General features: G+C 35.5%; 1 protein-coding gene across 8 annotated transcripts in view; it reads right to left on the reverse strand.

Moving 5' to 3' along the window:
* Positions 1-13,057: 13,057 nt before the first annotated feature.
* The window catches only part of DCAF6 (DDB1 and CUL4 associated factor 6), a 160,456-nt gene continuing 156,277 nt past the window's right edge, over positions 13,058-17,236 (reverse strand). For all 8 annotated transcript variants that reach the window (XM_051999015.1, XM_051999013.1, XM_051999016.1 and 5 more), the window contains 2 exons: positions 16,911-17,016; positions 13,058-13,503 (listed from right to left, as the gene is read on the reverse strand). In XM_051999015.1, the coding sequence (XP_051854975.1) occupies positions 13,439-13,503; positions 16,911-17,016 (171 nt within the window). In that variant the 3' untranslated portion in view covers positions 13,058-13,438. The remainder of the gene's footprint in view (positions 13,504-16,910; positions 17,017-17,236) is intronic.

Genomic DNA, 17,236 nt, shown 5'->3' on the forward strand with positions numbered 1-17,236 from the left:
TTTAGCCCTCTCACTCAGCCATACTGGATCATTCCCCGTTCAGTATTTTTATTGTTGCCTTGGATCAAGATACAGAAAGCCAAATGTGCCAAATTGAGAAATGACATAAAACTTGGAAGAGCAAAAATGTTGAATAATAAAGTTAGGATCTAAAAAGATCTCAGCTATAAAAAGATGGAAGTCAACTGGGACAAAGTATAATAACTTGTTGGCATTTAATAAATATTACAACTTTGTACATTAAAAAAAAACACTTCAAATTGTGACATGTAATCCTTTTGCAGAAGTTATTTTATATGATTTGGCATAGAATTCCCCAAATCTGGAGATATATTTTTTTAAATTCTTCATCATAAAACTATGTTTTTATCATACTGGACATCCATTTCCCCAAATCTTGACTTAATTAGAGTTCATATATTTTCCATGGGGTTTCAATCAGCTGAATTCTCAGGCAATCATTTAAAGGATATTTTTCTCCATCTCTTGCTAAATTATTTTTGTGATGTACATTATGGTACAAGGTTTTATAGTATTTCATCTCCATTAGGGATTTTCTTATAATCCTGGAGCAATTTGGCAAGATCTGGCTGCCAAGTGCCATAGTGCTTAGAATATGGGCCTGCAGTCAGGAAGACCCTGAGTTCAAAATTGACCTCATACAATTATTAGCTGTGTGACTTTGGACAAGTCACTTAGCCTGTTTGCTTCCATTTTTCCCATTTGTAAAATGCAACTAACAGTAACTACTTCCCAGAGTTATTTTGAAGATCAAGTGAGATAATAATTATAAAGCATTTAGCACAGAGCCAAAAAAGGCCTGAGTTTAGATCTGGCCTCTAACAACTCTTATTGTTGTGTGACCCTGATTAAGTCACCTAATCCTCTTTGCCTCAATTTCCTCATCTGCAAAATGAGCCAGAAGAAGGAAATGGCAAATCACTCTAGTATCTTTGCCAAGAAAACCTCAACTAGAGTCATATAGAGTCAGACAGTATGTGAGATGACTAAAGAAACAATTCATTGATAAAAAAAATTTAAACAAGAAAGATCCCTTATGCACTCCATTAGAATTCTTCTAAGCTAACATCAAGCTATTAAATAATTATCCTTTAGGCCCAGTTATTTAAGTTGTCCAAAAATCTACATAGTTGTACTATTGTATAACCCATATCTCTGTCTGAATAGCTGGTATTTACATAATGTTTGCAAAGTACTTTTCAAATCTCATCTGATTCTCACAACAATCTTTGGACGCAAGTGGTATTTATAGCCTTAATTAATCCCTGTTTTTATTTTTTTTTTTATAGATGAGGAAACTGAGGCAGAAAGGGTTTTGCCCAAAGTCACACAATTATCCCCATTTTACAGATGAAAAAAATGGAGGCAATGTTAAATGACTTGTTTAGGGTCATTTGGCTAGTAAGCATCTGAGGTTGAATTTTAGGTCTTCCTAACTCCAGGCTTTGGAGTTCTATCCACTTGCCATGTAGGCACTGTGATAAGTACTTTATAATTATCTCATTTGACTTCTACAATAACCGTAGAAGGGAAACTGAGTGGATGCCCCTCAGTTGGGGAATGGCTAAGTTAGGGTATATAAATGTAATAGAATATTATTGTTCTATAAGAAACAATCAACAGGCTGATTTCAGAAAAGCCTGAAAAGACTTATATGAACTGATGCTCAGTGAAGTGAGCAAAACCAAGAAAACATTGTACACAACAGCAACAAGAAGGTTATGTGATGTTCAACAACTGTGATGGTTGTGCTCTTCTCAACAATGCAGTGATTCAAGGAAATAGACGTGATGGAAAGAGCCATCTGCATCCAAAGTGAGATCTATGGAGACTGAATATGGATCCCAACATAATATTTGCACCTTTTTTGTTGTTGTTTGTTGGCTTGTTTTTTTTTCTCATTCCCCCCCTCTTGATCTGATTTTTCTTGTGCAGCATAATAAATGTGGAAATATGTTTAGAAGAATTGCACATGTTTAACCTCTATTGGATTACTTGCTGGGGAGGGGGTGAGAGGGAGCAAGAAAGAAAAAATTTGGAACATAAGATTTTGCAAGGGTGGATTTTGAAAACTCTCTCTGCATGTATTTTGAAAAATAAAAAAGTTTTATTATTTTTTAAAAACCAATAATCCTCAAAGTAAGTGCTGTTAGTTTTATTTTACAGATGAGTAAATGGAGGCAAACAGAAGTTAAGTGATTTGAACTCAGGTTTTCCTGTCTCTAGGTCCAGCATTTTATCCAATGTTCATGTAATTGTCCAAAAGGATAGTATGATTATATCAATTGTTTTGCTGTCATCTATTTAACTATACTTAGAATATTTATTCATTCTACTAGTCTAGCAAGTCTTTCAGAAAGGGAAATGGTATAGTATATATGGTATAGAATTAATCTAGTATATCTCATTCCAGAAGTCATGCTAATTGATCCTTTTTTGGTTATTATTTTTTTTTAAAAGTTCGGTGCCTACTTCTTTTTTTATTTTAGTAGTATTTTATTTTTCCAAATACATGCAAAAATAATTTTCAACATTTACTCTTGTAAAATCTTGTGTTCCAAATTTTTCTCCTCTCTCCCTCCTTCTCCCCTCCCCAAGACAGCAAGCAATCTGATATAGGTTAAACATGTGCAATTCTTCTAAACATATTTCCATATTTGTCATTCTGTGTAAAAAAAATCAGATCAAAAGGGAACCCTTCCACACACACACACAAAACAAGTAAACAATTAACCACAAAATTCTTTGATCCACGTTTAGTCTCCATAGTTCTCTCTGTAGATGTGAATGGCTCTTTCATCACGAGTCTATTGGAATTGCCACTTTTAAGCCAAGCTTATAAACCTATAATTTCTAAACTAGAAAGGTAGCCAAGTATACACTGGACAGAGTGCCAGATCTGGACTTAAGGAAACCTGCTTGACTGACTGTGTAAATGTGAGCAAGTGACCCAAATGTCTGCCTCAGTTTCCTGATCTATAAAACAGGAAAAATAATGAGATAATATTTGTAAGACCCTGTAAAATTTAAAGCTCCACATAGATGCTAAGCTTTCAAGCTGACCCTTAAAAAAACTGGGTGGAGCAGTCAGATGGTACAGTGGATAGAGCAATTGGTCCTGGAGTCAGGGGGATCTGACTTCAATTTTGGCTTCAGACACTTACTAGCTGTGTGCTCTTGGACAAGTTACTTAATCTCAATTGCCTCCCCAAATAAATAAATAAAATTGGGACAATTTGCCCTTTTGCAGTTCTGTGATACCTCCCTTCTTCATGATCATTCAAAGACCATTGACAGTAGCTTAGCTATTCTTCCAATACTCTTGGATGGCTTTTGGCTTGGATGTTTGGCTTGGTGATTTGATTAATATAGTTCAGCTATGGTATTCACTTACTATTGTCCTACTTATAACTTCAATTCCCTAAGAGAAATTTGTTTCATCCTTTCCAGTTCAAAAATTTCTTTTTTGGCAGGAAAAAAAAAACCAGAAATGAAATAAGAGGAGTGTATTTTTATCTTCTTTACATTCTCTCTTCATTATCATTGCTTCCCCAGTTCCAAAGTGGCTATTTTGTAATCATTTTGGATGCAACTTTTTCAAAATAAAACCCATTCTTTCTCTCCTGGACTCATCCCTCTTCTGAACTGCCTTTTTTCTGTCAACATCTTTCCTAGATTCACACCCTTGATATCATCCTTAATTCCTCATTTTCCCTATTCCTCATATTAAATTAATTGTCAAATCTTGTTATTTGACCTTCCTCACAATCTCTTATATCCATTCCCCTTTCCATTCTCATACTCATCACTCCTCTAGGTCAGATCTTCCTACTTTTCACTTGAACTATTGTAATAGTCTCAATTGTTCTCTCCTTATCAAGTCTCTGCCCATTCCAATTCATTCTCCACAGAGCTGTCAAAATAATATTTTTAAAGCACAGGTCTACCTATCTATGTCTCTCTCCTACTTAACTAACTCTAGTAGCTTCATGTTACCTGCAAGATCAAATATAAACTTCTTTGACATTGAAAGCCCTTTATAATCTGGTCTCAACCTATCTTTCTACTATTATACATTAATCCCCTTTATGCACTCTATGGTTCAGCCAAACTGACTCTACTTATTTTTTCTATCTTTGCACTGGTTCTCCACCATTCCTGGAATAGATTTTCTTATCTCTCTTTTTTAGGTCAGACCTTCACTAACCTTCTTCTTAAAGTCTTTCCTGATTTACTGTGCTCTCTGGAATATCTGCTCCATAGTCAACAAATTCGTTTTCATTTCCAACTTTTCCTTTCCTACTCCTTCCACTCTTACTGAGACCTGGATCATTCCCGGATTCTGTTATTCCTTGGATACTCTTTCTAGCACTGGTTGCCCTTTCACTTTGATCCTTACCCTGGGAGGCAGGTGGTTAGCACAGTGCCTGGCACATAAGTGCTATATAAATGTTAGTTGTTACTTGCATTGTTATATCAATGAACTCAATCAGCATCATTTTATGATTTTCTCCAGTTCTCTGGATAGGAGCAAAGGAAGCAGATAACGGAAGTAATACAATGTTGTGTTTTGACAAGGTATAATCAAGTAATAGAATAAGGGGGCAAAGGATTTGTGTAGAAAAGTAAATATCCTGGACTTTAATTGATTTACTGAGTTGTTGAGATAGGGAAGAAAATAGACTATAACCAGTATAAGGATGATAGCCTAGAAAAGAATTTAGAGGTAGAAAAATTAGGGATCACAGAGAGGATGATGGAAGTATATGCATGTATATATCTGTGTGTGTGTGTGTGTGTGTGTGTAGTAGGTTGTTGTCATTCGTTCTTGAAGAGGACTAGAATGACCTCACTGTATTAGAGTTGAGTTACAGTGTGTCTGACTGTGGGTGATCAAACCAATATGAGCCCAGAATGCTGTGTCACAGATTGGACACAAATAGTCCCTATGACCATTTGGGATGCTTCTCTAACTTTGCACATTTCACGTTTCTTCTGGGCTAATTCAGTTTGCTCATAGAGCACAGCACCTTCTCTGAGGGCACGCCATGTGAGTGCTCTTGTGCCAGTGTTTCCCATGTCACACAATCAAGTCTAAAGTTCTTAAGAGGGACCTTGAGAGTGTCCTTGTATCCCCTTTTCTGATCACCTCAAGCCTGCTTTCCCTCTGTGAATTGTCCACAAAATAGTCTTTTTTTTTGGCAAGCGTACCCTTGATATTCAAACAATGTGTCCAGCCCAATGGAGTTGTGCTCTCTGCAGTAGAGTCTGAATGCTTGGCAGTTTAATTCTGATATACACAGGAATCAAAAGGCATGTGTATGTACAATCATGTGTGTACATGCATGCAAATATACGTGTGTATACATATGTGCACGTATAGGTACATATTATGCACATGTGCATATACACGCATATATTCCCAATAAAAGTTCATTCTCTGAAATCTATACATGGACTCTGTAGGGACTTATGAACCCCTAGTTAAGAATCCCTTGCTTTAAAGGGATGTAGGGAAAATGAGATATTAAAGCATTGTTGGTGGAGTTGTGAACTGATTCAATCATTCTGTAGAGCTGTGTCCAAAGAGTCATAAAACCACGCATACCCTTTTGACTCAGCAATACCATTACTAGGTCTGCTTTCCAAATAAGATTAAAAAAGGAAAAGGACCTACATGTACAAAAATATTTATAGCAGCTCTTTTCTGGGAGCAAATAATGGGAAATTGAGGGGAATGCCTGAAGAAATTGTGTCATGTAATTATGAAATACTACAAATATTATTGTGCTATAAGAAATAATGAGTAGGATGCTCTCAGGAAAACTTGGACTTACATGAGCTGATACAAAGTGAAATGAACTATGTATACAAAGTAAGAGCAATATTGTAAGATGATCACAACTTAGCTATTCTCAGCAATAAAATGACCCAGGACAACTCTGAAGATTTATGATGAAAAATTCTATCCATTCCCAAAGAAAGAACGGATGGTATCTGAATACAGACTGAAGCATACTTTTTTTTTAACCTTTTTTATTTTTCTTGAGGGCTTTTATTATTATCTTTTTATTTTTTGGTCTATGTTTTCTTTTGCAATGTGACTACTATGGAAATGTTTTACATGATTATACTGTAAAATCCATATTGACTTGATTTCTCATAGTGAGGTGGGAGGTAAGAAAGGGAGGAGAAAATTTGTAACTCAATGTTTTTTTTAAAAGAATGTTAAATATTATTTTTACATGTAAGTGGGGAGAAATAGAATACTAATTTAAAAAACAATCCCTTCGAAAACATCTTCACAGTTAAAGGTTCTGATAAAGGCCTCATTTCCAAAATATATAGAGAACTGACTCAAATTTATAAGAAATCAAGCCATTCTCCAATTGATAAATGGTCAAAGGATATGAACAGACAATTTTCAGATGATGAAATTGAAACTATTACCACTCATATGAAAGTGTTCCAAATCATTATTGATCAGAGAAATGCAAATTAAGACAACTCTGAGATACCACTACACACCTGTCAGATTGGCTAAGAAGACAGGAAAAAATAATGATGAATGTTGGAGGGGATGTGGGAAAACTGGGACACTAATGCATTGTTGGTGGAGTTGTGAATGAATCCAACCATTCTGGAGAGCAATCTGGAATTATGCCCAAAAATTATCAAATTGTGCATACCCTTTGACCCAGCAGTGTTTCTATTGGGCCTATATCCCAAAGAGATACTAAAGAAGGGAAAGGGACCTGTATGTGCTAAAATGTTTGTGGCAGCCCTGTTTGTAGTAGCTAGAAACTGGAAATTGAATGGATGCCCATCAACTGGAGAATGGCTGGGTAAATTGTGGTATATGAATGTTATGGAATATTATTGTTCTGTAAGAAATGACCAGCAGGATGAATACAGAGAGGACTGGAGAGACTTACATGAACTGATGCTAAGTGAAATGAGCAGAACCAGGAGATCACTTTACACTTCGACATCGATATTGTATGAGGATGTATTCTGATGGAAGTGGATTTCTTTGACAAAGACTCAATTTCAATTGATAAATGATGGACAAAAGCAGCTACACCCAAAGAAAGAACACTGGGAAACGAATGTGAACTATTTGCATTTTTGTTTTTCTTTCCGAGTTGTTTTTTACCTTCTGAATCCAATTCTCCCTGTGCAACAAGAGAACTGTTCGGTTCTGCACACATAGATTGTATCTAGGATATACTGCAACATATCTAACATATATAGGACTGCTTGCCATCTAGGGAAGGGGGTGGAGGGAGGGAGGGGAAAAATCGGAACAGAAGCGAGTGCAAGGGATAATGTTGTAAAAAAAAAAAAATTACCCTGGCATGGATTCTGTCAATATAAAGTTATTATAAAATAAAATAAAATATTTTTTAAAATCCCTTCCTTAGGAATATCAGTATTTGACTCTTATTTACAACCACAGGATAAAAGACCATTAGTCTCTATGAAATCACTAAGACTAATGAGAGAAGTGATTGTTTTTCTATTTTATTAATAATTATTAGTATAGGGATCCAGAGTTTGCTTTTTTTTTTTTCCTCTTTTTACTTCTTCATTCCGGGATCAGCCCTTGTAGGTCAGTCAGTCTCTGAAGGACAAGGCTGATGAGGAAGCTTAATCCGCCGGGAACATTCTCTTCAATTTTGGATGGGACCCTGAAAAAAGGTCAAGGTTTCTCACTATATCTAGGCCATCTCCAGTTCTCCTGATCTACATCTTGCCACCGGACCAAGATGGCTCTGGAGAAAGAATAGGCTGATGACTCTGCAAAGCCCCACCTCATTTAAGTCCAATTCACTTGCAAGCGAATCCATCTCCTTCCAGACCCATTGGTCCTGAGGCAGCTGGAGGAGTTCGGGACTTCCAGCTCACCTCCACACCCTCCACACCTCCCAATTGATTATCCACCAATCAGGGCTGACCTCCACTTGTCGGGGTCTGCAGTCTTTGTGCATCCAATGGTGAGACTCACAACTTCATCCTTGTAGGCGCTACAGCTCTGGAGGTCAGGCTTTCCTCAGGCTCTCACGGATCCAAACGTAGCCCCACAATATCTTCAAAAGCTCGGAGGAATCATGGAAGTGCTTTCCCATTTTACCTTTCTTCCATTCTTGGCCAGCTGGGGGCAGAAGAATCATTGCACAGGGAGGACCAGGACTGTTAGATCCTACTTAGATACAGCCACCGATTTAGTTATTAAAACGATGGAGACCACAAGAAAAGAGACAGACTCAATACTCATGTGAAGCATTTCCAAACCTACAAAGTGAGAGAAGTAAAATCCGCGGGCAAGCCAGATCTGAGGGTATGAGGCAGCCCCGGAGCTGCTTTGACTGGGGAGTCGTAGGTCACTTAGTTAAATTTGATGAACACTGCGGCCGGAGCGCACAGCCTCTGGTACCTGAATGTGTGTGCATCCCCACAGATCTATGTGTACACGTATGTAAATTTACACGTGTGTAAATTAGCAGCAGGTACTCTTATTACATGTATGACACAATGGATAGTGCAGGGTTTGGAGTGAGGATAACCTGAGTTAAAAACTGGTCTCAGACACGATCTGGGTGACCCATGGCAAATCACTTAACTGTGCCTCAGTTTCTTCATCTGTAAAATAAGCTGGAGAAGGAAATGGCAAACCGCTCCAGCACTTTTGCCAAGAAAACTCCAAATAGGATTATGAGAGCCACACATGACTTAAACAACTGAATAATTCTACATAAATATATCTGTGTATATGTCTAAATGTCTCTCTAATATTTGTGTGTAGGAGTGTGTATCTATGTGGTTCTTGTTCCAGACTTGTGATTTAATTGGTACACGCAACTTCCTCAACTAAGGCAGATTTTCTGCTCCACAATTAAGCTTGAATTGCTTGGGGCACTTCCCAGTGGTCACACAAAAATGTCAGGAGCAGGACTTGAGAACAAATCTTCCTGGCTCTTTATCCATCCTACCATACAGTTTGTGTTTGTTTATTGGTTTTGGATCGGACTGGCAATTGTACTAATGTAAGGAAGTTCCCTCGACTACATCGGCTTTGCATTTTTTAGACTTAGCAAAGTGGCCTCTCGTATTTATATGGTTATATGTATGTGTAGGTGTGTAATGAGTGCACTTGTCTTCTTTTCCAAAGCCCAAAGCATTAATTAAGCATGTGATACAGAAGCATTAAGTTGCAGATTTAATGTTATTTTTTTATTAGGATATCACTGAAAAGAATTTGCATTCTCTGGAAACCTATTACTGCCTACTCCATGGTAGGGAGAAACTACCCCATCACATACACACAAACACACACAGAATTATTCTGAAAGTGAGTAATACAGAATTGATTATGATAAGAAATGTTATGAGTTGATCCCATGCTCATTTTGTAGATGAGGAACCTGGATACCACATAGGTATTTCCAATTCATCATGTCTAGATGAAGTAACTTGTCAATTATGCTCAGATTTGTAAAGTAAGCTAAAAAAAAGTTCCTATTTAGCAGATGCAATGCTTAGCATCAGTGCCAACCAAATGTCCACTGTTCATTTTTGGGTAATGTTGCCTGTTGTCATTTATCTTTAGATATTTGTTTACTTTTTTCTGCTTGAATTTCTCTTAGGAAGGTAATTACAAGATAAACAGAAAGCCAACTTGAAGCCTTTTCTTGGAACAATCATTTGGCCCTTTGTTCTCCACTTTTTTCAGCTATCACTTTTTCAGTACAAAGCTAGCAATAGAGATTTGCAAATCTTAGAAATTATACATGTTTAACATCAAGGTTATTAAAATGTTAAGTGAATTAATCTGCCCTTTTTGGCTTCAAAATCTATAGACGAAATAAGGATCTAACTCCTTTAAGTCAGGTTCACAGGAAAACATTGTGCATAGTAACAGCAACACCATATAATGATCTTTTATGAATGACTTAGTTCTTCTCAGCAATACAATGATCCAAGACAAGGGGATGAAAAATGCTACACATACCAGAGAAAGAACTGATGGATTCTAAATGCAGAAGCACAACTATTTTCACTTTATATTTTTCCTTTTGGGCTGTTTCTTCTTTTACAACTATGACTAATACGGAAATGTTTTACATAATTGCACATATATATATTTTAGGAAAGGAAGAGAGGAGGGAATGAGGGAGGGAGAAAAACTGGGAACTCAAATTCTTGTAAAAATGGATGCAAAAAATTGTCTTTACATAAAATTGGAAGAAAATACTACTACAATAAATAAAAAGGTCAAGTTCATAGCTTTCTAGGTGAGAAAAAGGCACCCTCTCTACTTTAAAAAAATTATTAAAAATTTTTTTTTAGTTCTGAATTCTCTCCTTCCCTTCCACCCCTCCCTACTTGTGGAAAAGGCAACAAATGTGATATCAAATATGTGTGAAATGATGTAAAACACATTTCCACATTAGCTATATAAGAAAAAAAAAGTAGAAAAAATGAAAAAAATTATACTCCAATCAGCATTCAGACTCCATCAGTTCTTTCTCTAGAGATGGTTAGCATTTTTCATCATAAATATTTTAAAATTGTGTTGGATCATTATATTGCTTCAAATAGCCAAGTCATTCAGCTTGTCATACAATATTGCTGGTACTCTGTATGCTGTTCTACTGGTTCTGTTCACTTCACTTTGCATCAGCTCACCTAAGTCTTCCCAGGCTTTTCTGAAAGCATTCTGCTTATCATTTCTTCATAGCACAATAATATTCTATCACAATCGTATACCACAATTTGTTCAGTCATTCCCTAATTGAGTGGTAGCTCAATTTCCAATTCTTTACCATCACAAAAAAGGCTGCTATATAATTTTTAAACATCTAAATCCTTCTCCTTCTTAAAAAAATCGTTTTTGGGATACAGACATTGTAGTGGTTTTGCTTAGTCAATGGGGATGCAGTTTTATAGTCCTTTAGGCTAGTTTCAAATTGTCCTCCACAATAATTTGATAAGCTTACCACTCTATCAACAATGTATAAGTTTCTCAGTTTTCCTACATCTCTCCTAATAGCTGTCATTTTCCTTTTCTGTCATATTAATCTGATAGGTGTAAAGTGATCCTTCAGAGTTGTTTTAATTTGCATTTCTCTAATCAATAGCGATTTAGAACATTTTTCATATGAGTTTAGTTTTAATTTCTTCTGAACTTGCCTATTCATATCCTTTGCCCATTTAACAATTATAGGAAGACTTATGTGTAATAGTTCATAATAGTTTGACTCAGCTTTCTATTATTTCAGAGACATGATCTAATTTTTTTCCCACTTTCCTGTTTTCCCTCTAATCTTGGCTGAACTGGTTTTGTTTGTGTAAAGTCTTTTTGACTTAACGTTTTCAAAATTATCTATTTTACTTGAGACCCTTCTTGAGTGGAATATTAAATGAGAGAATCTGAAACAAATTACAATGGCCTTAATGTGATGTTTGGAGTGTAAGAATTAAATATGAAAAATTCAGAGAAACTCTGTAAGGTCTGAATGAAGTGATACAGAACCCAAAAGACAATCTACAAAACAACCTCAGTAATGTAAAGGAAAACAGCACTGAAAGACTTCAGAACTCTGATCAATGCTATGGCTAATGGTGAAGTATATTTCCTGTCTTTCAGGAGCGAGGTGGTAGGTAATAGGTGTGGAATGAGGTATACATTTTCAGAAAGGCCAATGTATTGATTTGTTTTGTTTGATTGTACGCTAATCACAAGGGATGGTTTTGTGGAAACCACTGACAAGAGCTAGTAATGTTTTAAAAAGAGCAACAAAAAGAACTTAAAAAAGAAAGCAAAAATAATGCCTTAATACACTTCTTTTAAACAGAAGTTCAGACTAAATACTAAGACTTGGATGTAAGTAGTCGAAGGCCCATGGACAGCTGTGGAACCAGTCAGGTCGGATGTCATCTTTGTGGTTTCCCTGGTTATTTTGGACTCCTTGCTCTTCCCCCTACCACTACTCTCCATCCAATCTTTGTCTAGTCCTGTCAACTCTGTACTATGTCATCCTCCATCAGTAACTTCCAGTAGCTTCCTATTATCCCCAGGATCAAATATAAAATCCCCTATATAGATTTAAAAATCCTTCATAAGCTGATCCGTCTTTCCAATGTTCATATGCCCCTCCACATACTCTGTGACCCAGTCACACTGGCCAACTTGCTACTCTGTCACTCAGCTCCATATATTTTCCCTAGCAATTTCCCATCCCCATCTGGCCTGGATGCTCTCTCATTTCCACTGCATCTCTTTCAAAAAGTCTCTCTCTCTTCCCCCTAAATGCTAGGGCCCTCTTCTATGGATAATCTCCAATTTATACAGTATTTTGTTTGTATACAGTCATATATTTTCATGCTGATTCTCTCCTTAAACAGTGAGCTTCTGGAGTAGAGAAAGTGTCTTAGCTCATTGTTTGGCACAAAGTAGAGATGGGATAGTTTATCTCCAGAGACCTTACCATTCACTTGAGGAATAGTGTTTAAAAATGAGCAAAGAAGAACACATGAGGAATTTAACAACAGTAATAACAACTAGCAAGGGAATATAAATTGAATCAATCAAGTGAAAATAAACTAGAGCAATCTTTAGGGAGGAGTGGAGGGAAGGGAGAAAAAAAAATAAGGATTAGATAAATATTTATGTTAAAGTGCTAGCTATTTGCAGCTGAATGTTATATCATCACTAGAATTTATGCTTTTGTCTAAATAATGAAAATTTCAAGGGTGCTAGTCCCATTTCTCTCAGTTATTCATGCCTGAAATATGTTTAAATTATGATGGTTCTTTCCTACCAATAATCACTTAAGAGCAACTAGCCAAACTGGTACAGAATGCCTGTGGAGCAGACATTCAAAAGGTTAGTTTTAACTTTACTAACATTTAAGAAGAATAGATCTTAGCCACAGATTTATTTTTTCCCCATCTGTGTCATCATCATGGGGAAAATGGATAAACACAATGTAGGAAAATATCAATCATAATATAAAAAGTCAAATTCAGAACATTTTTAAACAACCAATTCCTTTAATTAGAAAGCAACAAACATGCAAATAGCAGGTATAGAAATTTATTTGAACCAATATTTTCACTATAATGAAAATTATTTTTGAACATTGATCCAAGCTCCCTCGTCTGCAGGTTAGGGAAAATATTGCACTCTGTGTCTTCTAGCACCCCTCATATGTGGCAAAAGGTTTTTAAAACATTTTGCTAATTTTTCTTGCACACTCTCCCAAATTCATGCACACAATCGTTCCAAATAAATGTTATGTTATATATATAAAAAAAAAAAACCTTAATATTGTGCTAAAGCTCTGTAAGGAAAAATAGAATAAATGTTGTATACAAATTTCAGAACATCTAAGTGCTTGCTGAGTAAAGCTGATTATTCTTCATCTTCATTTTCATTTTCTTGACCGGAGCCTTCTGATCGGTCACCTTCTAAACGGTCTGCAAACATGAATATGAAATTAGTAATGGACATGTACATCTATCATTACAATTGTCAACAACTTGAAATAGCATGATTTAAAATATACATACATACACACACACACACATATATATTTGTAAAAGTCTAACTGGTTATTGCATGCTCTAAAATGCAGAAGCTACATCTTGAAAAGAGAAGGAAAAGGGAAGTAGCAATGCTATCAGCTTGGAATGTCACTGACATAATGCAAAATCTATGAGTTCCATGAGCTAAGAATGCCCAAGTAATGGATGGGAAATTGGAAGTTGTCTCTAGTGACGGATTTCCTTATTTTCCAGTAAAATAGAAAAGATGTTATTTCATTAAATAAGCACCGAGTGTTACTATATGGACACAGATTGAAAAGCTTTGAATTTACTAAATAGCAATCTTTTGAAAGTATCAGAAGCTTTTGGCTACATAAATTTTACAGAAGTTACTTATAAAAAAAATCAGAACCTAAAGGACAAAGAACAAATGATATACTAGTGTTCTTGTGAAATAAGTTATTTGAGGAAGAGATTCAATCAATCAACAAGCTTTTATTACCAACTACGTACCAGGAATTGTGTTTAGTGCTGGGGGATACAAAAACAAAAATGAAATTCTATCCTCAAGGAGCTTATGTTCTGTAAGAAGAGACAACACCTGTACAAATAAAGATCTACAGGCTATATGCAAAGCAATTTTGGGAAGGAGGCATTAGCAACCAGGGGATCAGAAAAAGAATCATCTATGATGAACTGAGCTTCAAAAGAAGCGAGGAATTCTAAAAAGTGGTACCAACTCATGGAGGCGAGAGCCATTTAGTTGAGTTCAGATAACAGCCTTTAGTTCAGTGTGATTAGAATATAGAATTTATCAAGGTGAATAGCATGAAGTCGGTTTGGAAAATAGCTGATAGCTAGACTGTTATGACAACTTAGGAATATTCTACTTATTCTATCTATAGGCAACAGGGAATCACTGGCAATTTTTGAGCAGGAGGATTAGAATTAGATTAGTGCTTTAGGAAAATTTTGACAGTTATGTGGCTAATAAGGCAATATTCTAAATTCTAAATCTATGATTTGGAATTTCAGGCAAGTCACGTTTCCTTTTTGAACCTATGTCCTGATAGATGAATGAGGGATGATCCTAATAATGCTAGGATTAGGGATAAATGTACAAAACACATGAAAAATTATTGTTACTAGTCCTAAACCAAGGAAAGTAGGACTCCTGAATTGTCAGTTTTAGCCATTTACCTGCCACCCCTTAACCCCCAAATTCCTCTCAATCTTTTATGAATATAATTTTTTCTGTTCTTCCATTTTCCCATGTCAACCAATCCCTCTCTCTCCAGTTCTCAAATAAGAAGAATTATGAATTGAGGCACCATGAAGAAAGCATGCATCCTCTTTGACTGTAGTTATACCCCTACTAGTCTATATTCCTAAGAATCAAAGAAAGAAGAGAAGATCATATATATATATATATATATATATATATATATATATATATATATATATATATATATATATATATATATATGTATATATGTATGTATATATGTATATATATATATTTATGAGGGTTTTTTTTTTTGATGAATCCAAAAGAGTGAAAAATTAAGGGATACAAAGTTGGAGAATGGCTGAACAAATTGTGATATATGATATTGGAATAGGAAAGACTATTTCAAAGACAGATGGAAAGGACTGTATGAACTAATGCAGAGGCAAATGGACAGCTGGAATGACATACTATGGTAGCAATATTATAAAAAATGAATCTTTTTCAAAAATTCAGGTCAATTAAGTGACCATGATTTCAAAGGACTAAGGCTCAAGAAGAAAACAGCCTCTTTCATGACAGGAGATGATGGATTCACAGGAAGAAATTTAAAAATTTTAAAATTCTTTTAAAAAGAATTTTTGGAAGTGACCAATGCTACGTGAGATGGGCAAGTAGTGGGGGAGAGGGTTTTGTATTTCGTTTTTCAGTGGGTAGAGGAAGGAAGAAAGAAAAAAAAGTTAACAAAAATTAATCATAAATGTTCAAAAATGCTTATTGATGGTCCAAATGACCACTAAGAAAATAGTTCTTTGTTCTGGAGTCCAACTTTAGACCCTAAAATATTCTGCTTGTTTCTTCTGTGATCTCAAAATTCTTTGGTAACATCAATTTTATGAATAAGACACTACAATATTCATTCAAAACAAGAGAAAGTGAGGGGAGATGGATGCTGGGGGAAAGGATATCACACCTTGTGAAGCTACTTCGTCCAACTCTGCAACAAATTTAACCCAGAATCATGAACCAGTGATTTCAAATAATAGTGAAGCTACAACCAATCAAGCTTATCCAAAATCATGACAACACCCATGAATAAACAGTCCATTTTACAGGACTATTTGATTTGGAGCTTGTAAAAGACTTAAAGATCATCTAGTCCATATGCTCATTTTACAAATGAAGTCTATAAGATAAAGTGACTTATCTTTGGGTCACACAAGTAATTAGTAGCAGAAGAACTTGGATTCAAAACCAAGAAGTATTCCTCCACATTCAATGCCCTTTCTACTGTATTACCTCCTTGCCTATCAGGTCATTCAGTATAAAAAAAATGATCACAAAAATCTTAAATTGATTTTGGTTCATAACCAATAAGAAAGCTCTTTTCCTTTTTATTTTTCCTAAATAATAAATATTCAATTAGTGATTTAACAATGATTGTAACATATATTTTTAGCTGTGTGAGGGTATCAAATGTCACAATTTAATCACCTTGAATTTTTACAAGTTGGCTAAATAAAGGCAGTCTCTGGTTCTCTTCTATGGCTTCGTATGCTGTATTTTCCTATGTATTCAAAAATAACTTTTCAAGTGACCAAATGTGGCACATTATTGAAAGTTATCACAATATACCTTAAATTTGAATGGTTAGGTTCATTTGAAATGGTAGTTGATAAAAGCTTTCAAATATATATTTTTATAATTTTTAGTAAATATCAATGAAATTTTGTTCATGAGTAGTTTTTATAGGGACATATGATGGCATGGACTTGAAGAAGACTTAAATGTTAAGTCTTTTATTCTGTGACATTATGAAACTCCATATACATATTGAAAATGGATGTAATCTTGTTTATGTCTTGGACAGTAAGTATGTTGTTAATAAAACATTTCAGGGGCAGCTAGGTGGTATGGTGGATAGAACATTGGACCTGATTTCAAATCCAGCCTCAGACCCTTGATACTTACTAGCTGACAAGCAATCCTTGTCAAGTCACTTAACCCTGAATGCCTCACTAACCACCCCTCCACCTTCCCCCCTCAAAAAAACAACATCATTTTATTAAAGTAACAGCAGAAAAAGAGAGAACCGTTTTATGACTCTTACCAGCTCGGATATGATTCAAGGAGGCCAGCATTCGTAACATGAAAGAAGCTGGCACAGTAATAGTATTTCTAGTCTCCTCCAGCATCAATTCATTCCGAGTTATAACCTGCAAGGCAAATGAGATCAGGATGACATCCAAAACATATCAACAGAACTTTAAAAATCATTAAGGAAATTGGAAAAATAAATCTGCAATTATACCCATTATACTTTATAATGAAGCTCATTGCTTACTGAGAAAATGCCTGCAACTCCTACATGACATTAAAATGACTTTATGCCAAAGTGCTTTGTAGGAGTATAAGATCAGATACAAATTTTACTCT

The sequence above is a fragment of the Antechinus flavipes genome, chromosome 4, assembly GCF_016432865.1.
Source record: "Antechinus flavipes isolate AdamAnt ecotype Samford, QLD, Australia chromosome 4, AdamAnt_v2, whole genome shotgun sequence".
Classification (NCBI taxonomy): domain Eukaryota; kingdom Metazoa; phylum Chordata; class Mammalia; order Dasyuromorphia; family Dasyuridae; genus Antechinus; species Antechinus flavipes.